Raw genomic sequence first — 27,374 nt, forward strand, 5'->3', positions numbered from 1 at the left:
AGCTTTTATTCCTAATTGCAGACTACAAGATTATTTTATCTTATCTTTCCCAAGTCACTACACTGACACAATCCAGATCTCCTTGTTTTTACCCCAGGCCATTCCCTTTTGGGCTAATCTCAGGAACAATCAGCAAGTGCGTGGGCAGCGTTCGTGCCTGATGCCAACCCAGGTGTTCCAAGGTCCTTGCTTTCATGATCCCAGTCATACTCCCTTCTAGATTTGGCGTTGGGGGTTGTAACAAGGAGATTATTCTTAAAAAAAACATGAAAGATAATCATTAACACAGTTTCTTAATATATGCTGTTTTTCCAGGTGCTATTTCTGTGGAATTTCTCAAGGCTGTGAAAGTACATTATGAGAAATTCCCACTACAGTGTCAGACTCTTTGCGACCCCATGGACTGCAGTACACCAGGCTTCCCTGTCCATCACCAACTCCAGGAGCTCACTCAAATTCATGTCCATCAAGTCAGTGATGCCATCCAACCACTTCATCCTCTATCGTCCCCTTCTCCTCCCAACTTCAATCTTTCCCAGCATCAGGGTCTTAGAAGTAAGTCAGTTCTTCACATCAGGTGGCCAAAGTATTGGAGTTTCAGCTTCAGCATCAGTCCTTCCAATGAATATTCAGGACTGATTTTCTTTAGGGTAGACCGGTTTGATTTCCTTGCAGTCCAAGGGACTCTCAAGAGTCTTCTCCAACACCACAGTCCAAAAGCATCAATTCTTCAGCGCTCAGCATTCTTTATAGTCCAACTCTCATATCCATACATGACTACTGGAAAAACCATAACTTTGACTAGACAGACTTTTGTTGGCAAAGTAATGTCTGCTTTTTAATATGTTGTCTAGGTTGGTAATAGCTTTCTTTCCTAGGAGCAAGCATCATTTAATTTCATGGCTGCAGTCACCATCTGCAGTGATTTTGAAGCTCAAGAAAATAAAGTCTGTCACTGTTTTCACTTATTCCGCATCTATTTGCTGTGAAGTGATGGGACTGGATGCCATATATTAGTTTTGTGAATGCTGAGTTTTAAGCCAACTTTTCCCCTTTCCTCTTTCATTTTCATCAAGAGGCTCTTTACTTCTTCACTTTCTACCATAAGGGTGGTATCATCTGCATATCTGAGGTTATTGATATTTCTCGTGGCAATCTTGATTCCAGTTTGTGCTTCATCCAGTCCAGCATTAAGCATGATGTACTTTGCATATAAGTTAAATAACCAGGGTGACAATATTCAGCCTTGACATACTCGTTCTGATTTGGAACCAGTCTGTTGTTCCATTCACTTCTAACAAAGCAAATATAAAATATATGACAATACATTTAGAAGCACTTTCCTGTGTAATTGATTAAAAACCTGGGCCTTCCCATGTAGTGTGCAGAGCAGATAATTCTGTGGTATATATATCACAAGTAGGATTTTTTTTTGAGGGTCTAGAAGTTTGATCACATATGTCATGATTAAGGACCTAGGCTCAGGAATCAGGTGGGATTCAAATCCCAAATCCACAAGTTCCTAATTGAATGAACCCTCTATGACTTAGTTTCCTCAAATGCAAAGAGGAAAATACTAATACCTAACTGGATAGACTTATTAAAATTAAGTAACTTAGAGCATATAAAGCACTCATCAATAATGCTTGGCACCAAAAAACACTCAGTGAATGTCAGTTACCAATATTATTAATTGTCAAACATAGAGTGCTTGAAAGCAATTAGGCCTCCAAGTGCTTGGCTGCGCTTAGTCATTAGCAATAATATGACTAGAAGATAGCTCAATATCTGTTTAAGAAATAAAAACTGACATTTACAGAGCACACCCAGTGCTATATTAAACAGTTATATGTGCCATCTTCAGTTCTCATAATAACCTTAAGAGAAGTATTACTACCCCAATTTTACAATTAAGAAAACTGAGGCACAGAGAGATTTAATAATTTACTCCAGCTCACTCAGATAGTAAATGGGAGAGCTGGGATTTGAACCAGAGCCGGCACTCTGTCTCCACTCTGCAGAACTGGCTGTTTTCTACCTCTGGGCTGTACAGCTAGAGCTCCAAGCACATTTGTGTCCTGTGAAATTACTATAAACCAAACAGTGGACCTGCCCATGGAATAAATGAAGCACCCTTTGTTAACACTATACCCAAAAGGCAGTTCATTGAGTTCATTTTAAATGACTTTAGTAGGTTATCACCAACACTATATCAGTTAATTTTCAAAATATGCACTTTCCATGCCTGTTTGTTGTTTATCTCATTATTAAACAGAAAACGTATCATATATTAGGCATACAGTGGGCTTCCCAGTTGGCACTAGTGGTAAAGAACCCATCTACCCATACAGGAGACGTAAGAGATGAGGGTTCAATCCCTGACTGGGAAAGATATACTGGAGGAGGGCATAGCCACCCACTCCAGTATTCTTGCCTGGGGAATCCCATGGACAGAGGAGCCAGGAAGGCTATGGTCCATAGGGTCGCAAAGAGTCGGACACAACTAAAGCAACTTAGCACGCACACAGGCATACAACAAATGTATTCTTTATTGACTTGAATTTGCTTTAATCATCTCTAAAAGGAAGGTATAGTATGAACACTTCCTAAAGGATAAAATCTATTAATGATTACATATTTATTGAAAGAATGTTGGTAACTAGACAGTTTCATAAAGGTCATATTATGAGTAGAGAAGGCACACTATTACAGCTAAGACAGTAAGATTATTCTATCAATAGTAACATGATCCTACTGGTCTTCTCCCTTTCTCAGAGATAGGACATATGGATGCATGTATATATTTGACCCTTGAATAACAGGGGTTAGAGGCACTGATCCCACGTACAGTCAAAAATCCATGTAGAACTTTACAGTTAGCCCTCCATATCCATTGTCAACCACAGATCATGTAGTATTTTAGTACATATTTACTGGGAAAAAAATGTGCATATAAGTAAATCTGTTAAGTTCAAATCTGCATTGTGCAAGGTTCAACTGTATACATATAATCATGAGACACAGAAGAATAGTATAGATTTTAGTTTGTAGTTACAAAGCAAAACTTTTAAGATAGTTTAAGAAATTTTGAGAACTTTAAGAAATTATGAAGCATAGATTTTTAAGTGCACCAACAGACAAGACCTATGCAAACTATGAGGTATATATGCATATGAAAAAACTTAAGCTTTGACATTCTTACAAAAACTTCTGTTCAAAGTTTATTCATTCAGCCAACAAATGTTTATCACTGAAGTGTTATATAATACAGCAATCTGCAATTCACACTCCCTACTTTTCAGGCAAGAAAATAAGCAACTACAAAACAAAATGATGGTGCTGAGTAGGAGTAATCAACTCTTAAGAGTGTACTTCCTCTCAACAGATGTGTGCCTTTTGCAGGTTGAAACTTTAGTTGAAGTAGATACTATAAGTCGACTCAGATTTTTTAGCATCATACAAATTTCTGAGGAAACATCACTATTTTCATCAGCAAAACCTCACTAAATAATTTTCTGGCCCCACAATTTTCTAAGCGTATGTAATGCATTACATTTATACCCATGATTCCTAGAATAAGACATACAAATTCTTAAAAAGAGACCACTTACGGTAAAATGGCTCCAGTAATGGGCAATTTCCTCCATATTTCTTTCAGAAATAAATAAAAAATACTTCCTCCATTCATCCCAATCCACTGTCAGTGACCCATCAGCATCCATGCTATAAATTAATACAAATTACAATTCATAATTTTAAAAAGCATTATCAAAATGACATCTCATATTCTTAAAGTCGGAAAATTTGAGCTGTGTTGAGTTCTGCACATTGTTACTTTTCTGATGTAGAAAGTGCATCTCACATCTCTAAATTTTGGTTTATATGGGAAAAATTCCTATAAAACAGAGCTATTAGAGTATTAAATGGGATTATATGTACAAAGGCCTTGTAAATTATAAACAACTAACAAGCTGTCAGTATTACTACATCCCAACCTTCTAGTATTTCCCCTTTAAATATTTCCCCTTCTTCCTATTGGTAACTTCATCTTGTAACTCCTTTAACAATCAAAATGATGGCTGACAATTACCCTTTTTGGCTATGGATCTCAAAAGGCAATTTTCTTTTTTATGGATATAAAATATCCAATGTCAAAAATATCATAAGAAATGCAAATATCAATGGAAATAGAATTTTCATTAATATGAGAGAATAGTAAACTAATTTTAAGAATTCTCATCAGGGAATTTCTCAAATATTTGAATGAAATTAAGAATGTGAAGAAAGATAATGAAATATATCATTTTGAAATGTGAGGTTCCCAAAATTTCAAAGTTACTTGTTTGAGGTAGCACCCTTTCTCATTTTCCTCAGTGATTATTGCGAATTTTCACACATCCCAAGCCACCAAATCAATTTTTGACTCTCACTCTCAGGCCATGTTGTCCCCCATTTCTCCATAAAACATGAGTGTTGAAGTGTTCTCATCTTAAAACCTCTTAACCCCACCTTCCCCACAGTCACCTCTTAGATCTCTGCCTTTGCAGTAACACTGTTTATAAAGAGTTGTCGAGGGACTTCCCTGGTGGTCCAGTGGTTAAGACTCTAAGCTTTCAGTGCAGGGGGCCCAGGTTCAATCCCTGGGCAGGGAAATTAAGATCCCATAAGCTGTATGGTACAGCCAAAAAATGAGAAGAGCATGGCAACCCATTTCAGTATTCTTGCCTGAAGAATCCCATGGACAGAGGAGCCTGGCAGTCTACAGTCCATGGGGTCACAAAGAGTCAGACACTACTGAAGCGATTTAGCATGCAAGCACATACAGCCAAAAAAATATACATAAATAAATTACTTTAAAGAGCTATCTACCTTCTGTCTCCAATTTCTCATTCTCTCTTGAATCCACTCCCATCAGGCTCTCACTACTATTACTACACCAGTATTCTCTATGGCACCAAATTAGTGATCCATTCTCTATCCTCATCTTTACCCTATCAGCAGTTACCCTATGACAGACAGTTGCCTCCTCCTTGAAACATTTTCTTCATCTGGTTTCCAGAATAGAGTGTTCTCTTAGCTCCCCTCCTGTTTCTCCAGCTGCTCTTTCTCTGTCTCCTTCACTGGTTTGCCTCATCATTAGTGAACATCAGGACTCAGAGCATTACAGGCTCTTCTTGGTTATCTCTTCCAGTCTCATGACTTCAAACGCCATCAACAGGCCTATGACTTCCAAATGTCTCTCTTGAGTGCTCCTCTGAACTCCAGATTCCTATTTCAACCTGCCCACCTAACATTTCTACTTAGATGTCTGGTTAGCATCTGAAACATAACAAAAACAAACCTGAACTCAGATATCTTCCCCATCCCAAACGTGCTTTTCTCACAGTTTTACCCCTCTCAATACATGACAATTTCATTCTTTTAGGTGCTCAGGCCAAAAATCTTGGCACTATCCTTGACTATTCTTTTTCTTTTACACCCCACTCACAATTCAGCAGTAAATATTGTGAACATTTCAAAATACATCCAGAATCCAATCACTACTGACCTCCTCCATCTTGGTACAAGCCACCTTCAAATGGTGTCTGTATTATTGCATACCTGTCCTGGAGCTGACTGTGGCTCAGATCATGAATTCCTTATTGCCAAATTCAGACTTAAATTGAAGAAAGTAGGGAAAACCACTAGACCATTCAGATATGACCTAAATCAAATCTCTTATGATTATACAGTGGAAGTGAGAAATAGATTTAAGGGACTCGATCTGGTAGATAGATTGCCTGATGAACTATGGACGGAGGTTCGTGACATTGTACAGGAGACAGGGACCAAGACCATCCCCATGGAAAAGAAATGCAAAAAAGTGAAATGGCTGTCTGAGGAGGGCTTACAAATAGCTGTGAAAAGAAGAGAAGAGAAAAGGAAAGATATAATCATCTGAATGCAGAGTTCCAAAGAATAGCAAGGAGAGATAAGAAAGCCTTCCTCAGTGATCAATGCAAAGAAATAGAGGAAAACAACAGAATAGGAAAAACAAGAGATCTCTTCAAGAAAATTAGAGATTCCAAGGGAACATTTCATGCAAAGATGGGCTCGATAAAGGACAGAAATGGTATGGACCTAACAGAAGCAGAAGATATTAAGAAGAGGTGGCAAGAATACACAGAAGAACTGTACAAAAAAGATCTTCAAGACCAAGATAGTCACGATAACATGATCACTGACCTAGAGCCAACATCTTAGAATGTGAAGTCCAATGGGCCTTAGAAAGCATCACTACAAACAAAGCTAGTGGAGGTGATGGAATTCCAGTTGAGCTATTTCAAATCTTGAAAGATGATGCTGTGAAAGTGCTGCACTCAATATGCCAGCAAATTTGGAAAACTCAGCAGTGGCCACAGGACTGGAAAAGGTCAGTCTTCATTCCAATCCCAAAGAAAGGCAATGCCAAAGAATGCTCAAACTACTGTGCAATTGCACTCATCTCACACGCTAGTAAAGTCATGCTCAAAATTCTCCAAGCCAGGCTTCAGCAATATGTGAACCGTGAACTCCCAGATGTTCCAGCAGATTTTAGAAAAGGCAGAGGTACCAGAGATCAAATTGCCAACATCCGCTGGATCATGGAGAAAGCAAGAGAGTTTCAGAAAAACATCTATTTCTGCTTCATTGACTATGCCAAAGCCTTTGACTGTGTGGATCACAATAAACTGTGGAACATTCTGAAAGAGATGGGAATACCAGACCACCTGACCTGTCTCTTGAGAAACCTGTATGCAGGTCAGGAAGCAACAGTTAGAACTGGACATGGAACAACAGACTGGTTCCAAATAGGAAAAGGAGGACGTCAAGGCTGTATATTGTCACCTTGCTTATTTAACTTATATGCAGAGTACATCATGAGGAACGCTGGGCTGGAAGAAGCACAAGCTGGAATCAAGATTTCCAGGAGAAATATCAATAACCTCAGATATGCAGATGACACCACCCTTATGGCAGAAAGTGAAGAGGAACTCAAAAGCCTCTTAATGAAAGTGAAAGAGGAGAGTGAAAAGGTTGGCTTGAAGCTCAACATTCAGAAAACAAAGATCATGGCATCCGGTCCCATCACTTCATGGGAAATAGATGGAGAAACAGTGGAAACAGTGTCAGACTTTATTTTTTTGGGCTCCAAAATCACTGCAGATGCTGATTGCAGCCATGGAATTAAAAGACGCTTACTCCTTGGAAGGAAAGTTATGACCAACCTTGATAGCATATTAAAAAGCAGAGACATTACTTTGCCAAAAAATGTCTGTCTAGTCAAGGCTATGGTTTTTCCTGTGGTCATGTATGGATGTGAGAGCTGGACTGTGAAGAAAGCTGATCGCCGAAGAATTGATGCTTTTGAACTGTGGTGTTGGAGAAGACTCTTGAGAGTCCCTTGGACTGCAAGGAGATCCAACCAGTCCATTCTAAAGGAGATCGATCCTGGGTGTTCATTGGAAGGACTGATGCTAAAGCTGAAACTGCAGTACTTTGGCCACCTCATGCGACGAGTTGACTCACTGGAAAAGACTCTGATGCTAGGAAAGGTTGGGGGCGTGAGGAGAGGGGACGACAGAGAATGAGATGGCTGGATGGCATCACCGACTCTGTGGACATGAGTTTGAGTGAACTCCGGGAGTTGGTGATGGACAGGGAGGCCTGGCGTGCTGTGATTCATGGGGTCGCGGAGAGTCGGACACGACTGAGCGACTGAACTGAACTGAACTGAACTGTCCTCCCTACTCTCACCCTTGTCCCCCCTATTCTCAACACGTCAGCCAGAATGATGCTAAAATCTAAAATCATGTCATACCTCTGTCTAAAACCATCAAGTGATTTACCAGGGCAAAAGCCAAAGTCCTTGTAATTTCCTGCAAGATCATATGTGATCTGACTCCTGTTACCTCTTAAAGCTTATCTCCTATCACCCTCTTCCTCATTCACTCTATTCCAGACACACTGCTCCCCTCTCAGTGTCCTAACCTTGTCACTCACACATCATACTGTTTTCCTCCCTTCTATTATTTTTCCGCTTAATCACCATCTGATATAATTTGTTTTTCTACTATTGTCTCCTCTTGGTTATTGTATGTTCCATAGAGCAGGAATTTCTGCCAGTTTCCTTCACTACTATATCCTTAGCATCTAGATAAATGTCATGAACTCAGTAAATGAATGAATAAATTTCTCTCTACCCACTTTTCTCCTTACCTCCTATGTTCCTAGACTCAGAGAATTGCATGTTGACCCTTACTCAAGGACCCCTTCTCTCTCTCAAGCTATTGCTCCTACTCCTTCTCAATCATTAATTTCCTTTCTCTACAACATATCCAACAAATGTCTCTCTTTCTCATGGCTACTTCTCCACAAATCTCTCCTATCCTTCAAAAAATTATAAAAATACAATGTAAAAAGACTTGCTTAGTCATCCTCTCCTTCTTATCTAGACTTCCCAAATCAGTAAACTACATTCATCATATCCACCTCCTCACTTCCCATTCGTTCAGTAGCCCTATGCAATCTGACATAACCCTTTACCATCCACTGAAACTGTTTTCATGATAGGCCCAGAAATCTCAAATGAGCAGGTCCAAGGAATTTTTTTTCAATATTTATGTTGCCAGTCCCTCCTGTTAAATCTGATACTCTCCACCCTTAGTTTTTGCGACAATATTAAATCAGTCAGAAAACATGTATTGATCTGTTAGTACGTTCCAGACACTACTGCTGCTGCTGCTGCTAAGTCACTTCAGTCGTGTCCGACTCTGTGTGACCCCATAGATGGCAGCCAGCCAGGCTCCCCCGTCCCTGGGATTCTCCAGGCAAGAACACTGGAGTGGGTTGCCATTTCCTTCTCCAATGTGTGAAAGTGAAAAGTGAAAGTGAAGTCGCTCAGTCATGTGTGACTTGTAGCGACCCCATGGACTACAGCCTACCAGGCTCCTCCATCCATGAGATTTCCTACTAGGCATTGACTATAAAATAATGGATAATAAATTTTGGTCCCAGCTTTACAGTCTATTGGGAATAGGGAATATGACAGATGAGCCTCTGTAAAGTTGTAAAAGCAAATACCAGCAAAACCAAAAAAGTTTCAGAGGTAAGAGTCACACTGGAACAGAGACCTAAAGAATAAGCAGGGGATATCCAAGTGAAGGAGCTGGAATGGGTCTCCCAGACAGAAAGAACAGTTTTGCAGAAGGGTTGAAGGAATGAGACTCCAGGGTGTTTGTTGCTGTTGTTGTTGTTTAAGATTAAAGCTCAGTCGGCCTGGAGCACAGAGTGGAAGGAGAGTTCTGGATGACGAGGCTAGAGAGATGGGCCAGACCACATGGAGCCCTGTAGACCACAGAAAGGAAACAAGGTTCCATCTTAACCCTTGGAAGAGTATCGATTATTAACATGGATATGAAAATTCTAAATGAAGTGATAGCAAATCAAATTCCTCTGTATACTTAGAAGAGCAACAAAAACCATGTTTCTGTGAGTAAATCCAACAAAAGTTATATAAGAGCTTTATAGAGAATATATAACATCTAATTAAGAGATATTAAAGAAGATCTAAAAAATAAAGACATACATAATATTCATGAAACCGAAAATGTAACATCATAAATACATCACTTCTCCCCCAAATGTATCTATAAATTACATGCAATTGCATCAAAATTCCAAAAGGGCAAAATTAAATTGCCGGTGGTTCAATGGTTAGGACTCCACGCTTCCAGGGCAGGGGGCATGGGTTCAACCCCTGGTTGGGGAACTAAGAATCCCACATGCTGCATGGTGCATCCAAAAAAAAGTTCCAAAGGGGTATGTGACTGTAGGTATGCACATGTGCATATTTATATATGTATCTGAATAAGCTGATTCTAAAATGTATATAGAAGATTAAAGGGCCAAGAATAGCATTGACATTATTGAAGATGAAGAAAGTAAAACCAGATATCAAGAAGTATTCTAAAGTGATAGCAATTAGGAGATGGTAATGATGCATATGGAGTAGCCATCATGGTCAACAAAAGAGTCCGAAATGCAGTACTTGGATGCAATCTTAAAAATGACAGGATGATTTCTGTTCGTTTCCAAGGCAAACCATTCAATATTACAGTAATCCAGGCCTATGCCCCAACGAGTAATGCTGAAGAAGCCGAAGTTAATCGGTTCTATGAAGACCTACAAGACCTTTTAGAACTAACACCCAAAAAAGATGTCCTTTTCATTATAGGGGACTGGAATGCAAAAGTAGGAAGTCAAGAAACACCTGGAGTAACTGGCAAATTTGGCCTTGGAGCACGGAATGAAGCAGGGCAAAGGCTAATAGAGTTTTGTCAAGAGAATGCACTGGTCATAGCAAACACCCTCTTCCAACAGCACAAGAGAAGACTCTACACATGGACATCACCAGATGGTCAACACCGAAATCAGATTGATTATATTCTTTGCAACCAAAGATGGAGAAGCTGTATACAGTTAGCGAAAACAAGACCAGGAGCTGACTGTGGCTCAGATCATGAACTCCTTATTGCGAAGTTCAGACTTAAATTGAAGAAAGTAGGGAAAACCACTAGACCATTCAGATATGACCTCAATCAAATCCCTTATGATTATACAGTGGAAGTGAGAAATAGATTTAAGGGACTAGATCTGATTGATAGAGTGCCTGATGAACTCTGGACGGAGGTTCGTGACATTGTACAGGAGACAGGGACCAAGACCATCCCCATGGAAAAGAAATGCAAAAGAGCGAAATGGCTGTCTGAGGAGGCCTTACAAATAGCTGTGAAAAGAAGAGAGGCGAAAAGCAAAGGAGAAAAGGAAAGATATAAGTATCTGAATGCAGAGTTCCAAAGAATAGCAAGGAGAGATAAGAAAGCCTTCCTCAGTGATCAATGCAAAGAAATAGAGGAAAACAACAGAATAGGAAAAACAAGAGAGCTCTTCAAGAAAATTAGAGATTCCAAGGGAACATTTCATGCAAAGATGGGCTCGATAAAGGACAGAAATGGTATGGACCTAACAGAAGCAGAAGATATTAAGAAGAGGTGGCAGGAATACAAAAAAGATCTTCACAACCAAGATAGACACGATAACGTGATCACTGACCTAGAGCCAGACATCTTGGAATGTGAAGTCAAGTGGGCCTTAGAAAGCATCACTACGAACAAAGCTAGTGGAGGTGATGGAATTCCAGTTGAGCTATTTCAAGTCTTGAAAGATGATGCTGTGAAAGTGCTGCACTCAATATGCCAGCAGATTTGGAAAACTCAGCAGTGGCCACAGGACTGGAAGAGGTCAGTCTTCATTCCAATCCCAAAGAAAGGCAATGCCAAAGAATGCTCAAACTACCGCACAATTGCACTCATCTCACACGCTAGTAAAGTCATGCTCAAAATTCTCCAAGCCAGGCTTCAGCAGTATGTAAACCGTGAACTCCCAGATGTTCAAGCAGGTTTTAGAAAAGGCAGAGGCACCAGAGATCAAATTGCCAACATCCGCTGGATCATGGAGAAAGCAAGAGAGTTTCAGAAAAACATCTATTTCTGCTTTATTGACTATGCCAAAGCCTTTGACTGTGTCGATCACAATAAACTGTGGAACATTCTGAAAGAGATGGGAATCCCAGACCACCTGACCTGCCTCTTGAGAAACCTGTATGCAGGTCAGGAAGCAACTGTTAGAACTGGACATGGAACAACAGACTGGTTCCAAATAGGAAAAGGTGTACGTCAAGGTTGTATATTGTCACCTTGCTTATTTAACTTATATGCAGAGTACATCATGAGGAACGCTGGGCTGGAAGAAGCACAAGCTGGAATCAAGATTGCCGGGAGAAATATCATTAACCTCAGATATGCAGATGACACTACCCTTATGGCAGAAAGTGAAGAGGAACTCAAAAGCCTCTTGATGAAAGTGAAAGAGGAGAGTGAAAAGGTTGGCTTGAAGCTCAACATTCAGAAAACAAAGATCATGGCATCTGGTCCCACCACTTCATGGGAAATAGATGGAAAAACAGTGGAAACAGTGTCAGACTTTGTTTTTTTGGGCTCCAAAATCACTGCAGATGCTGATTGCAGCCAGGAAATTAAAAGACGCTTGCTCCTTGGAAGGAAAGTTATGACCAACCTTGATAGTGTATTGAAAAGCAGAGACATTACTTTGCCAACCAAGGTCCGTCTAGTCAAGGCAATGGTTTTTCCCGTGGTCATGTATGGATGTGAGAGTTGGACTGTGAAGAAGGCTGACCGCCGAAGAATCGATGCTTTTGAACTGTGGTGTTGGAGAAGACTCTTGAGAGTCCCTTATACTGCAAGGAGATCCAACCAGTCCATTCTAGAGGAGATCAATCCTGGATGTTCATTGGAGGGACTGATGCTAAAGCTGAAACTGCAATACTTTGGCCACCTCATGCGACGAGTTGACTCACTGGAAAAGACTCTGATGCTGGGAAAGGTTGGGGGCGGGAGGAGAGGGGGACGACGGAGAATGAGATGGCTGGATGGCATCACCGACTCTGTGGACATGAGTTTGAGTGAACTCCGGGAGCTGGTGATGGACAGGGAGGCCTGGCGTGCTGTGATTCATGGGGTCGCGGAGAGTCGGACACGACTGAGCGACTGAACTGAACTGAATGATGCATAACAGACAACAGCCAATGTAATAAAATAAAGAGATAAGAAACACATCCATATAGAGATGGAAATTTAATAATATGACAGAGGGAAGCATTTCAAACCGTGGGAAAAGGATGAGACCAGTCAATTAATGGTGATGGAACAACAGACCATATAGAAAAAAATGAAACTGGACATGTAACTTTATAACATACATGAACATCAATTACAGATGAAGTAAAGAACTAAATGTAAAATGCAAAACTGTAAAAATAAGATATAGGTTAACATTTTTATATCCCAGGGTAAGGAAGAATTTTTCAAGGTGTTAAAAGCACATGCATAAAAGAAAAAGATGGACAAATATGACTACATTAAAATTGAAATTTTCTGCACAATGACAAAAACACAAAAAATGAATTTAGAATAAGAAACAAACTGGGAAAAAGACATTTGCAGCACATATAACCATCATAGGATTAACATCTAGAATTTATGAAAGAACAGCTAAAAGCCATTAAGAAAATGATGACCAATTCAGCTTAAAAGTAGACAAAAGACTTAAGTAATTCATAGGGAGGTAATATCCAAATGGCCAGCTAATACATTAAAAGATGTTCAGACTCACTAGCAATGAGGAATATAAGTAAATTAAATCAAATTATATTAAAACAACAGGACAATATTTCTGATCCATGGGTTTGGAAAATATTTAAATATTAGAAGACTATGCTGCTGCTGCTGCTGCTAAGTCACCTCAGTCGTGTCCGACTCTGTGTGACCCCATAGATGGAAGACCACCAGGCTCCCCCATCCCTGGGATTCTCCAGGCAAGAACACTGGAGTGGGTTGCCATTTCCTTCTCCAATGCAGGAAAGTGAAAAGTGAAAGGGAAGTCGCTTAGTCATGTCTGACTCTTAGCAACCCCATGGACTGCAACCTACCAGGCTCCTCCATCCATAGGATTTTCCAGGCAGGAGTACTGGAGTGGGGTGCCATCACCTTCTCCTTAGAAGACTACAGTATAAAGTAATAGGAAGGAAATACATTTCTAGTAGAATACTGAATTGGTACAACCACTTTGGAGAAAAATTTGCAATATCTAATTAAAGGTCTGTATAGGAGCTCAGTGGAGAAATAACTATAGAAGGAATAAAGGGAGGGAGCAAAAGCAAAACCAATACCCAGTTGTGGATGTGACCAATGATAGAAACAAGGTCCGGTGCTGTAAAGAGCAATATTGCATAGGAACCTGGAATGTTAGGTCCATGAATCAAGGCAAATTGGAAGTGGTCAAACAGGAGATGGCAAGAGTGAATGTCGACATTCTAGGAATCAGTGAACTAAAATGGACTGGAATGGGTGAATTTAACTCGGATGACCATTATATCTACTACTGTGGGCAGGAATCCCTTAGAAGAAATGGAGTAGCCATCATGGTCAACAAAAGAGTCCGAAATGCAGTACTTGGATGCAATCTTAAAAATGACAGGATGATTTCTGTTCGTTTCCAAGGCAAACCATTCAATATTACAGTAATCCAGGCCTATGCCCCAACCAGTAATGCTGAAGAAGCCGAAGTTAATCGGTTCTATGAAGACCTACAAGACCTTTTAGAACTAACACCCAAAAAAGATGTCCTTTTCATTATAGGGGACTGGAATGCAAAAGTAGGAAGTCAAGAAACACCTGGAGTAACTGGCAAATTTGGCCTTGGAGCACGGAATGAAGCAGGGCAAAGGCTAATAGAGTTTTGTCAAGAGAATGCACTGGTCATAGCAAACACCCTCTTCCAACAACACAAGAGAAGACTCTACACATGGACATCACCAGATGGTCAACACCGAAATCAGATTGATTATATTCTTTGCAACCAAAGATGGAGAAGCTGTATACAGTTAGCGAAAACAAGACCAGGAGCTGACTGTGGCTCAGATCATGAACTCCTTATTGCGAAGTTCAGACTTAAATTGAAGAAAGTAGGGAAAACCACTAGACCATTCAGATATGACCTCAATCAAATCCCTTATGATTATGCAGTGGAAGTGAGAAATAGATTTAAGGGACTAGATCTGATAGATAGAGTGCCTGATGAACTCTGGACGGAGGTTCGTGACATTGTACAGGAGACAGGGACCAAGACCATCCCCATGGAAAAGAAATGCAAAAGAGCGAAATGGCTGTCTGAGGAGGCCTTACAAATAGCTGTAAAAAGAAGAGAGGCGAAAAGCAAAGGAGAAAAGGAAAGATATAAGCATCTGAATGCAGAGTTCCAAAGAATAGCAAGGAGAGATAAGAAAGCCTTCCTCAGTGATCAATGCAAAGAAATAGAGGAAAACAACAGAATAGGAAAAACAAGAGACCTCTTCAAGAAAATTAGAGATTCCAAGGGAACTTTTCATGCAAAGATGGGCTCGATAAAGGACAGAAATGGTATGGACCTAACAGAAGCAGAAGATATTAAGAAGAGGTGGCAGGAATACACAGAAGAACTGTACAAAAAAGATCTTCACGACCAAGATAGTCACGATAATGTGATCACTGACCTAGAGCCTGACATCTTGGAATGTGAAGTCAAGTGGGCCTTAGAAAGCATCACTACGAACAAAGCTAGTGGTGGTGATGGAATTCCAGTTGAGCTATTTCAAGTCTTGAAAGATGATGCTGTGAAAGTGCTGCACTCAATATGCCAGCAGATTTGGAAAACTCAGCAGTGGCCACAGGACTGGAAGAGGTCAGTCTTCATTCCAATCCCAAAGAAAGGCAATGCCAAAGAATGCTCAAACTACCGCACAATTGCACTCATCTCACACGCTAGTAAAGTCATGCTCAAAATTCTCCAAGCCAGGCTTCAGCAGTATGTAAACCGTGAACTCCCAGATGTTCAAGCAGGTTTTAGAAAAGGCAGAGGCACCAGAGATCAAATTGCCAACATCCGCTGGATCATGGAGAAAGCAAGAGAGTTTCAGAAAAACATCTATTTCTGCTTCATTGACTATGCCAAAGCCTTTGACTGTGTGGATCACAATAAACTGTGGAACATTCTGAAAGAGATGGGAATCCCAGACCACCTGACCTGCCTCTTGAGAAACCTGTATGCAGGTCAGGAAGCAACAGTTAGAACCGGTCATGGAACAACAGACTGGTTCCAAATAGGAAAAGGAGTGCGTCAAGGTTGTATATTGTCACCTTGCTTATTTAACTTATATGCAGAGTACATCATGAGGAACGCTGGGCTGGAAGAAGCACAAGCTGGAATCAAGATTGCTGGGAGAAATATCAATAACCTCAGATATGCAGATGACACCACCCTTATGGCAGAAAGTGAAGAGGAACTCAAAAGCCTCTTGATGAAAGTGAAAGAGGAGAGTGAAAAGGTTGGCTTGAAGCTCAACATTCAGAAAACAAAGATCATGGCATCTGGTCCCATCACTTCATGGGAAATAGATGGAAAAACAGTGGAAACAGTGTCAGACTTTGTTTTTTTGGGCTCCAAAATCACTGCAGATGCTGATTGCAGCCATGAAATTAAAAGACGCTTGCTCCTTGGAAGGAAAGTTATGACCAACCTTGATAGTATATTAAAAAGCAGAGACATTACTTTGCCGACCAAGGTCCGTCTAGTCAAGGCAATGGTTTTTCCCGTGGTCATGTATGGATGTGAGAGTTGGACTGTGAAGAAAGCTGATCGCCGAAGAATTGATGCTTTTGAACTGTGGTGTTGGAGAAGACTCTTGAGAGTCCCTTATACTGCAAGGAGATCCAACCAGTCCATTCTAAAGGAGATCAATCCTGGATGTTCATTGGAGGGACTGATGCTAAAGCTGAAACTCCAATACTTTGGCCACCTCATGAGACGAGTTGACTCACTGGAAAAGACTCTGATGCTGGGAAAGGTTGGGGGCGGGAGGAGAAGGGGACGACGGAGAATGAGATGGCTGGATGGCATCACCAACTCTGTGGACATGAGTTTGAGTGTACTCCGGGAGTTGGTGACGGACAGGGAGGCCTGGCGTGCTGTGATTCATGGGGTCGCGGAGAGTCGGACACGACTGAGCGACTGAACTGAACTGAACTGAATACCCTAAAAAGCAGAGACATTACTTTGCTAACCAAGGTCCGTCTAGTCAAGGCTATGGTTTTTCCCGTGGTCATGTATGGATGTGAGAGTTGGACTGTGAAGAAAGCTGATCGCAGAAGAATTGATGCTTTTGAATTGTGGTGTTGGAGAAGACTCTTGAGAGTCCCTTGGACTGCAAGGAGATCCAATCAGTCCATTCTAAAGGAGATCAGTCCTGGGTGTTCATTGGAAGGACTGATGCTGAAGCTGAAACTCCAATACTTTGGCCACCTCATGCGAAGAGTTGACTCACTGGAAAAGACTCTGATGCTGGGAGGGATTGGGGGTGGGAGGAGACGGGGACAACAGAGAATGAGATGGCTGGATAGCATCACCTACTTGATGGACATGAGTTTGAGTGAACTCCGGGAGTTGGTGATGGACAGGGAGGCCTGGCGTGCTGTGATTCACGGGGTCACAAAGAGTTGGACACGACTGAGTGACTGAACTGAACTGATACCTTACAGTCAAGCAACTTGACTACAAGTAATAAACAAGATGATGTATACGAGACTATTCATTCCAGCATTGTTTTGTACTAGTAACAAAACAAAATTTTTAAAAAACCTAAATTCTATCATCATCAGGAGAATTCATAAGTAAATTGAATCATATATATTAAATAGAAGCTGTACACTGACTAAAATGATTGATGCTATAGGCATCGACATCAACAAATCTCTAAAATATTTAGAAAAAGTGATTTAAAAAATATGCAGGATGCTACCATTTAAATAATGTCTTAAAATATGAGAAACAGTATCATACTTTAAGGATATGTACATAGTAAAATATACACAGAGATGAAAATATGTATGGAGATGGTAAGTTCAGGATAGTAGTTACTTCTGGCAAAAGAGAAGGAAATGGGTTTAAAGACACTGAAAACTTCACCTGTCTGTAATGTTATATTTATTTGAAAAATCTGAACCAAATATGGCAAAATGTTGAATATGACAAACTCAGTGATGGTATGGCTGTTTGTGATAAAATTCTCTATTGGACTGTATGTTTCTTGAATGAAACAGTTCATAACAAGTTAGCTTTATCTCAGGAATGTTTAATGTCAGATCTACTACTATAGTACATTAAAAAAATAAGTCAAGTGAAGGGTTTCCCTGGTGGCTCAGTGGTAAAGAATCCACCTGCCAATGCAGGAGACACAGGTTTGATCCCTGATCCGGGAAGATTCTACACGCCTCAGAGCAACTAAGCCTGTGCCCACAACTGAGCCTGTGCTGTAGAGCCCGGGAGCAGCAACTGCTGAGCCTGAGCGCTTTAGAGCTTATGCTCCGAACAAGAGAAGCCACAGCAATGAGAAGCCACACCAATGAGAAGCCTGTGCACCGCAACTAGAGAGTAGCCCATGCTCGCCACAAATAGAAAAGCCCATGCAGCAATGAAGACCCAGCACAGCCAAAAAAGTAAGTTTTTAAAATATAGGTTAAGTGAAAAAAGCTGCATGGTTGACAAAATTCAGCTCTCTTTCCTAATAGAGATACTTGTCTTCAGTGTTTTCTTATGTGTCCCTATCATAATTTTCACCACTCTGCAACTCAGCTCCCCTCAGCCCCACAGACCATTAGCTCTGCAAGGATGGGCACCAGGACCATATCGTTTATACCACTGAAGCCTCACTGTGCGTATAAAAGCATCAATCAATATCTGATTGATAGGTGACTTGATTGGTTGGATGCTTGATGGATTGACTAATAGTATAAAGTATATGATCTTACCAAAAATATAGATATATGCATAAATGTAAAACAGATGTAAAATTATAATTATATTTATAATTATATAATTATAAAATTATATCAGTGGATTAATATTGCAGAGGTGGATTATGGTGACCTTGAGCAAGTTACTTAACCTCAGTAAAACAATGAAAATAATAGACTTTGCCTCTAAAGTCTTTAGAGACTTAAAGCAGATAATATATCATGTAGAAGAGTGATAGCAAACAGATGATTATGAGCCATTATTCATGTTTTCATAAAATTTCCATAGTTTTCACTTTCATAATGAAAAAGCTATTTGTGTTTTTTGTTTATTTGCTTGTGGGTTCTTTTTTTCCTTTGGCCGCACTGTACAGCATGAGGGATCTTAGTTCCCCAACCAGAGATTGAACCCACAACCCCTGCAGTGAAAGCACAGAGTCCTAACCACTGGACTGCAAGGGAAGTCCCAAAAAGGTTTTAAGGGTGGGATGATTTGGGAGAATGGCACTGAAGCATGTATATTATCATATGTGAAATGAATCAACAGTCCAGGTTGGACGCATAATACAGGATGCTCGGGGATGGTGCATGGGGATGACCGGGAGGGAGGATATGGGGAGGAGGGAGGTGGGAGGGGGGTTCAAAAAGGGGACACATGTACACCCGGGGCGGATTCATGTCAATGTATGGCAAAACCAACCAATATAATATTGTAAAGTAATTCAGTTCAGTTCAGTTCAGTCACTCAGTCGTGTCCAACTCTCCGCGACCCCATGAATCACAGCACGCTAGGCCTCCCTGTCCATCACCAACTCCGGGAGTTCACTCAAACTCATGTCCACAGAGTCGGTGATGCCATCCAGCCATCTCATTCTCTGTCATCCCCGTCTCCTCCCGCCTCCAACCTTTCCCAGTATCAGAGTCTTTTCCAGTGAGTTAACTCATCGCATGAGGTGGCCAAAGTATTGGAGTTTCAGCTTTAGCATCAGTCCTTCCAATGAACACCCAGGATTGATCTCCCTTAGAATGGACTGATTGGATCTCCTTGCAGTCCAAGGGACTCTCAAGAGTCTTCTCCAACACCGCAGTTCAAAAGCATCAATTCTCCGGCGATCAGCTTTCTTCTCCATAATTAGCCTCCAATAAAAAATTTTAAAAATTAAAAAAAAAAAAAGAAAGAAAGAAAGTGAAGTCACTCAGTCGTGTCTGACTCTTTGTGACCCCATGGACTGTAGCCCACCAGACTCCTCCATCCATGGGATTTTCCAGGCAAGAATACTGGAATGGGTTGCCATTTCCTTCTCCAGGGGATCTTCCTGACCCAGGAATTGAACCCAGGTCTCCCGCATTGCAGGCAGACTCTTTACTGTCTAAGCCACAAGGGAAGCCCAAAAGGTTTTAAAGTAAATAAAAATTAATTTTAAAATGTATGTAATATGTAAGGGCTGACCTTTCAAGAATCTTTAATCCCTCTTTTTCAGAAATATGTATACCTATTAAGTTGAGACTATTGATAATTTCTGAAGGATCAATCACTCCTTTAAAGGAATAAAGAAAATGAGCATCAACTGGAAGGTTTGAAAATATGCAGAGGTAAACAGTAAAGCAGTATTCAGCACATTATCACAACATGCCATAAAACATCAACACCCCAATTATTTTTTCTACTTGCCAAGGCAAAGAGACTGGAATGTCCATATGACATTTCCTATAGTAATAAATAAAAAGTTTATCTCCAATATTGCTTAAATAAGTCATTCTTGTCTCTTTTCTTTCCCTCAGCCTATTACACATTCAACCACCAAATTTGGTCTGTTCTGTGCCTTAGTGTTTCCCAAGTCATTTATTCCCATCAACCCAGTCCCACAGTGGCTCAAGATGCCTGTCCATGCTCTACACAAATATGATGGTGTTACTACCTCGACTATTGAAAACTCTTCAGAGGCTTCCCACCTCATTCCCCTTTATGATCAAGTCCAGAAACCTTTCCAGACCCCAAGGCCCTCCATGATCCTACCTGTGCCAGCCTCCCAGCCTCATCTCTGACACTTCCCCCTGCTCTCAGCTTCACCCTCACTGGGCTTCCTCTAGTTCCTCAGACATGACCTACTCCCCCGAGGTGACCACAGCCTCCCAACAAGCTATTTCCTCTGCCTGGACCACTCTTCCCTACTGTTCACTAAGGTAACTTCAGCTGATCTTTCCAGACTCAGCTTAACCACCATTGTACATGGAGCTTCATGTAAAAACCTTACCAAAATGAAATAAATATTTCTCAGATCTTTAGCTAAAAAGCATATTACTCAAAGGGTATAAACTTTTTGTTGGTGGTTAGTTTTTTTGAAAGGTAGTATGTAAATAAAAACGACATCATTTAAAAATATTTCTTAAAAGTAATAATAAAACAAATGACAGAATTAAATAGATGAGCTTTTAATAACTTTTCAGGGAAGCCAAACACCTAAAAATAAACCTTTACTAAAACACAATTAATTTTTGGATAAAATTGCTAGTTGTATTAAAAACAAACCATCATTATTTGTGTCCAAACTCTTAAAAGTCAATTTCATGTTTATCTCATTATCTTTTATGTACTGCATAAATGTGCCAAGGTCCAGCAGATTATTCTCATTAACATCAACAGATTTTAAAATTATCTACAAGAAAGAAAAAATAATATTAGAGATACATTCACACAAGGTAGATAACAAATTACAGCATTTAAATATTTATATATTTGTCACATGTCAATTAATCTGCCACAAATTACCAGTGCCTTAGTTCTAGAGTAAAATTTCTAACACTGAAAACATAGAATCTTTGAGTACTGGAATTTTAAAGAACTTTAGCAACTGACTACTTTTCTATTCAACAGCCGTGCATGTATTCATTCACTCAATAAATACGTAAGGAACTAAATGCTTGAGAAACAGAAATGAGTCAGCAATAATCCCAGTGCTCCAGAAGTTTACAGGCTAATAGGGAAGACACCAAAATCACAATGGCAGAAAATGATCAAGCATCAGAGGGTAACAAAGATGTGAGTGCTCTGAAGGGACGGAGATAGAAGGGACTCAAATATTTTTTAAATGAATAGTAAAAGGTGAGCAAACAAGAAACAAAGGTGTGAGAAATGTAGCAAAGACCACCAGCCATCCACCAAAGTTCCTCATTACCTTCTTTGGACACACAGCTAGATTACACTTCCCAGTCTCCCTTGCTGTTAAGCATGGTCCTGTGGCCAAGATCTCTCCAACAAAATACAAGTGAAAGTAATGTGTGCCACTTCTAGACCTAGTTAATAAAATCCTCTCACATGTCTTTCTCCACGCTCATTCCTTTCACCAGCTGAATGCAGATGATGATAAGACCCTTGAAGAGAGCAGAGTCACAAGAGAGAACGAACCTGGATCCCTGCATGTCTTCAAGTTGGAGAACTGTCCCACCAAACTCAACACCCTTCAGGAAATCAGGAAACCATCAATACCATACTAAGAGGTTTACACTTTTCCCACCAACACTGTCCACCCCTAAAGAGAAGGGTTATGAACTAATGATGATGAGAGGTAAGGGCAGGAAGACTGGTTATAAGTCTGTTACAGTAACAGGTGAGAGATAAGGGCAGGAAGACAGGTTATAAGACTGTTACGGTAACAGGTAAGAGACAGTAGAGTCATCATAATGGTCCTATGAGACAGGCACTAATAAGATCCCTATTTTACAGCTCAGGACACATTATGAGAAGGCCAGAAATCTGAGGACATTCATGCCAGTTCACCTCTGCTTCCTCAGTGAAGTAAAGGGCATGGTCAGCTACTGGAAGGCAGGAGCAAGAGGCTTGTGGTTGGGATAAGCAGGGTTTCCCAACCCTGCCACCACTGACATTTGAGACCAGAAACTCTTTGTTGTCTTGTGCATTGTTGAATGTTTAGCATCATCCCTCACTACATCCATAAGGATCATGATCTCCTTATTGCCAAATTCAAACTTAAATTGGAGAAAGTGGGGAAAACCACTAGACCATTCAGGTATGACCTAAATCAAATCCCTTATGACTATACAGTGGAAGTGAGAAATAGATTTAAGGGACTAGATCTGATAGACAGAGTACGTGATGAACTATGGACAGAGGTTTGTGACATTGTACAGAAGACAAGAATCAAGACCATACCCAAGAAAAAGAAATGTAAAAAAGCAAAACAGCTGTCTGAGGAGGCCTTACAAATAGCTGTGAAAAGGAGAAAAGTGAAAAGTCAAGGAGAAAAGGAAAGATATACCTGTTTGAATGCAGAATTCCAAAGAATAGCAAGGAGAAATAAGAAAGCTTTTCTCAGCAATCAATGCAATGAAATAGAGGAAATAAATAAAATGGGAAAGACTAGAGATCTCTTCAAGAAAATTAGAGATACCAGGGAACACTTCATGCAAAGATAGGCTCAATAAAGGACAGAAGTGGTATGGACATAACAGAAGCAGAAGATATTAAGAGGTGGCAAGAATACACAGAAGAACTGTACAAAAAAAAGATCTTCATGAATCAGATAATCACGATGGCGTGATCACTAACACTCACCTAGAGCCAGATATCCTGGTATGTGAAGTCAAGTGGGCCTTAGGAAGCATCATTATGAACAAAGCTTGTGGAGGTGATGGAATTCCAGTTGCTGCTGCTGCTGCTGCTAACTCACCTCAGTCATGTCCAACTCTGTGTGACCCTATAGACGGCAGCCCACCAGGCTCCCCCGTCCCTGGGATTCTCCAGGCAAGAGCACTGGAGTGGGTTGCCATTTCCTTCTCCAATGTGTGAAAGTGAAAAGTGAAAGTGAAGTCGCTCAGTCATGTCCGACCCTTAGCAACCCCATGGACTGCAGCCTACCGGGCTCCTCCATCCACAGGATTTTCTAGGCAGTAGTACTGGAGTGGCTTGCCATTGCCTTCTCCGAATTCCAGTTGAGCTATTTCATATCCTGAAAGATGATGTTGTGAAAGTGCTACACTCAATATGCCAGCAAATTTGGAAAACTCAGCAGTGGCCACAGGACTGGAAAAGGTCAGTTTTCATTCCAATCCCAAAGAAAGGCAATGCCAAAAAATGCTCAAACTACAGCACAATTGCACTCATCTCACACGCTAGTAAAGTCATGCTCAAAATTCTCCAAGCCAGGCTTCCGCAATATGTGAACCATGAACTTCCAGATGTTCAAGCTGGTTCTAGAAAAGGCAGAGGAACCAGAGATCAAATTGCCAACATCCACTGGATCACTGAAAAAGCAAGAGAGTTCCAAAAAAACATCTATCTCTGCTTTATTGACTATGCCAAAGCCTTTGACTGTGTGGATCACAAAACACTGTGGAAAATTCTGAAAGAGATGAGAATAAGACCACCTGACCCGCCTCTTAAGGAACCTGTATGCAGGTCAGGAAGCAACAGTTAGAACTGGACATGGAACAACAGACTGGTTACAAATAGGAAAAGGAGTACATCAAGGCTGTATATTGTCACCCTGCTTATTTAACTTATTTGCAGAGTCCATCATGAGAAACGGTAGGCTGGAGGAAGTACAAGCTGGAATCAAGATCGTTGAGAGAAATATCAATAACTTCAGATATGCAGATGACACCACCCTTATGGCAGAAAGTGAAGAACTAAAGAGCCTCTTGATGAAAGTGAAAGAGGAGAGTGAAAAAGTTGGCTTAAAGCTCAACATTCAGAAAACTAAGATCATGGCGTCCAGTCCCATCACTTCATGGCAAATTGATGGGGAAGCAGTGGAAACAGTGGTTGACTTTATTTTTCTGGTCTCCAAAATCACTGCAGATGGTGACTGCAGCCATGAAATTAAGACACTTACTCCTTGGTAGGAAAGTTATGACCAACCTAGAAAGCATATTAAAAAGCAGAGACATTACTTTGCCAACAAAGGTCCGTCTAGTCAAGGCTATGGTTTTTCCCGTGGTCATGTATGGATGTGAGAATTTGACTATAAAGAAAGCTGAGCACAGAATTGATGATTTTGAACTGTGGTGTTGGAGAAGACTCTTGAGAGTCCCTTGGACTGCAAGGAGATCCAACCAGTCCATTCTAAAGGAGATCAGTCCTGGGTGTTCATTGGAAGGACTGATGTTGAAGCTGAAATTCCATTACTTTGGCCAACTGATGCAAAGATCTGACTCATTTGAAAAGACCCTGATGCTGGCAAAGATTGAGGGCAGGAGGCGAAGGGGAGAACAGAGGATGAAATGGTTGGATGGCATCACCAACTCAATGGACATAGGTTTGGGTGGACTCCGGGAGTTGGTGATGGACAGGGAGGCCTGGTGTGCTGTGGTTCATGGGATTGCAAAGAGTCGGACACGACTGAGCAACTGAACTGACTGACTGACTCACTACATCCTTCACATCACACACACACATCCCACACTGTCACAACCATCCAAAATGTCATATGTCTCTGAGGGACAAAATCACCCCTAGTTGAGAACCACTGTGATAAATGGATAGAAGATAAAACTGACAGGCTGCTAAAGCAGAAGATCCAGCTCTTGCCTGAGGAGAGAGATAGAATAGCAAGATTCTGGGGCTGCATTCTGAAGGAAGGCATAACTTCATCAGTTTGCTTGCTGATTCCGTGTAACACAAAGTGAGTGCAACAAAAAGCCTTGGACACACAGAATCCAGTGAAAGCAATACATGTTATATAAAATTAGGACTGGAATCTGTGGTTGGTTGGGCCTTACGGATCAGACCATCAGTTTCCATAACAAAAATGTTAGATAGCATTAATCCCTCCCCCATTTCTCTGGCATACGCTGTATAAATCCTAAGAACTATGGTGCATAAACTATATGTTACTGTGCTGACTGTATAGTTTTTCTAGATTCAGTGGTCTCTGCTCTCACATCCATCATTCAATTCAAGCCTACCAGATGAAAATATATTAAATACTATTTCCCGTAATTGAATGTAATTCAGTCGCCTCACAAGAAAAAGATTTCTATAAAGCCTGGTGTATGTCACCTTTTCAAACTCCTGTGCACACATGTTCCCATGCTGCTGCTGAAGCTACTAGTCTCTTAGAGAAGCTTTAAGTAAAACAAAGACTTTATTTTTACTGTAAGTCAGCGGGTTAAACGTACAGTTGTGGAAATGAGGAGCCTCTGAGAATACAATAGTGAGTATTGATATTGTCATGTGTTGAGCTTAAGGATAACTCTACTGTGTATGGTATGGTGCAGTCCAGCGACTTCTAAGTGTAGGGTTAAACAGGCAAGTATTGGTTTTAGCTGGGGTTTCCCAGGTGGCTCAGTGTAAAGCATCCGCCTGCCATTGAAGGAGTGGCAAAGCACGTGGGTTCAATTCCTGGATCTGGAAGATCCCCTGGAGAAGGAAATGGCAAAAGTGCACACACAGGGAATTCCCAAAGGTCTTGGCGGGGAGCCCTTGCCCTTCAGTGTCAGCCCCACTTCCCAAGCTATGGGACGCCCTTGGGTAGAGCTCAGGAGGAGCCATCAAGACGGATTATTGGAGTTTCCAAGAGCGAAACAAATTTGCGCCCAGGCAGTTGGCTTCCTGCAGGGGTTCCCTTAACCTGTAGGAACGGCTAGCGGACCTTTTGTGTTTAGATGGCTTAGACCCTATTTTTAGGTAAGACTGCTACATGTTTCACCGGAGCAGCTCACTCATAGGACAGAAACGTGTGTGAAAGTGTTCCACCAGTGGGCTCTCTGGAGAAGCTGCTGCTGCTGCTAAGTCGCTTCAGTCGTGTCCGACTGTGTGACCCCGTAGATGGCAGCCCACCAGGCTCCCCCGTCCCTGGGATTCTCCAGGCAAGAACAATGGAGTGGGTTGCCATTTCCTTCTCTAATGCATGAAAGTGAAAAGTGAAAGTGAAGCCGCTCAGTCGTATCCGACTCTTAGCGACCCCACTGATTGCAGCATACCAGGCTCCTCCGTCCCCGGGATTTTCCAGGCAAGAGTACTGGAGTGGGGTGCCATTGCCTACTCCACTGGTGAAACAGCTCACACCAAAAAACGTCTGGGGACTGGACCCGAAAGAGAGGAGGGGGTCTTCTCTGCCCCCACCCCCATATCACCCTTGCAGAGCCTCCCGCCCCGCACTCTCCCTGAGGCCTGAACGCACCAAGGCCCACCTCCTCCCCGCCCCGAGGGCAGCCCAGGGCCTCCAGTCCTTCCTGCAGTTCCGCGATGTCCACCATCCCGTCCCCGCGGCGGCCCAGCTTCCGGAAGAGCTCTTCGGAAAGGTTGTCGAACTCGTGTTCCTGGCCAGCAACAGTGGGCGGCAGGAAGCACCCTCTGCCGCGCAGCATGATCACGCAGCGCCAAGGGAACCCCGAAAAGTGGGAAAGCCCCACCCGCGGGCCGAGCCGAGAGCCTCCGCGGGGGCGGCCCTGCGGCCAGTGCAGCAACTGCCCCTGGGACAAGTGGTCCGACGCCCCTGGGTTCCGCGCCAGCGGGCGAGGAATGTCCCCTTGGTTCCGGGTTTGCTTCTGCCAGTCATTTTTTTTTTTTTTTTTTTTGAGGTTAATGCTTGGCTGGGGATTCCCAGACAACACAGTCTTAATTCAAACTTTAAAGTGACTGAGGGTAGTCCCAGGGTTGTGAATTTTTAGGGGAGAATTTTTTTTTTTTTTTCGGTTTTGTGCTCAGAGCCGAGGTTGATGGAGATCAGCCTCCATAAAGCTACCCTGGGTCTATTCTCTGGCTTCCTTTTTCTAGGCCAAAGCTTCATCTCCCGTGCCCATGGAGTTGTTGAAATCCACACCTCTTAGTAACCAAGGGAGAAAATATGAGGACTTCTTTTTATATTTATAAAAGGGGGAAAATAAGCTTTCTAATATTCAACAGGAACTGACAATTGCACATATATA

General features: G+C 41.5%; 1 protein-coding gene across 1 annotated transcript; it reads right to left on the reverse strand.

Moving 5' to 3' along the window:
• Positions 1 to 119: 119 nt before the first annotated feature.
• LOC148778075 (mitochondrial adenyl nucleotide antiporter SLC25A24-like) lies at positions 120 to 26,813 on the reverse strand. Its single transcript, XM_088835000.1, has 5 exons — positions 26,637 to 26,813; positions 21,016 to 21,142; positions 19,936 to 20,023; positions 3,612 to 3,723; positions 120 to 254 (listed from the first exon to the last, which is right to left on the reverse strand). The coding sequence occupies exons 1-5, from the start codon at positions 26,811 to 26,813 to the stop codon at positions 120 to 122; spliced, it is 639 nt and encodes a 212-aa protein (XP_088691126.1).
• Between the last annotated feature and the right edge of the window lie 561 nt (positions 26,814 to 27,374).

This window comes from Moschus berezovskii, chromosome 4, assembly GCF_049115385.1.
Source record: "Moschus berezovskii isolate FMDL1 chromosome 4, NW_MosBer_1.0, whole genome shotgun sequence".
NCBI lineage: Eukaryota > Metazoa > Chordata > Mammalia > Artiodactyla > Moschidae > Moschus > Moschus berezovskii.

Excerpts from the sequence above, each read along its gene's own strand:
- LOC148778075 (XM_088835000.1), bottom strand. The coding sequence starts at position 26,813 with ATGCTGCGCGGCAGAGGGTGCTTCCTGCCGCCCACTGTTGCTGGCCAG. Across the intron at positions 21,143-26,636 it reads GCCCTCGGGGCGGGGAGGAG|ATAATTTTAAAATCTGTTGA; the intron begins GTGGGCCTTGGT and ends TCTTTCTTGTAG. Across the intron at positions 20,024-21,015 it reads TTTGGACACAAATAATGATG|GAGTGATTGATCCTTCAGAA; the intron begins GTTTGTTTTTAA and ends ATTCCTTTAAAG.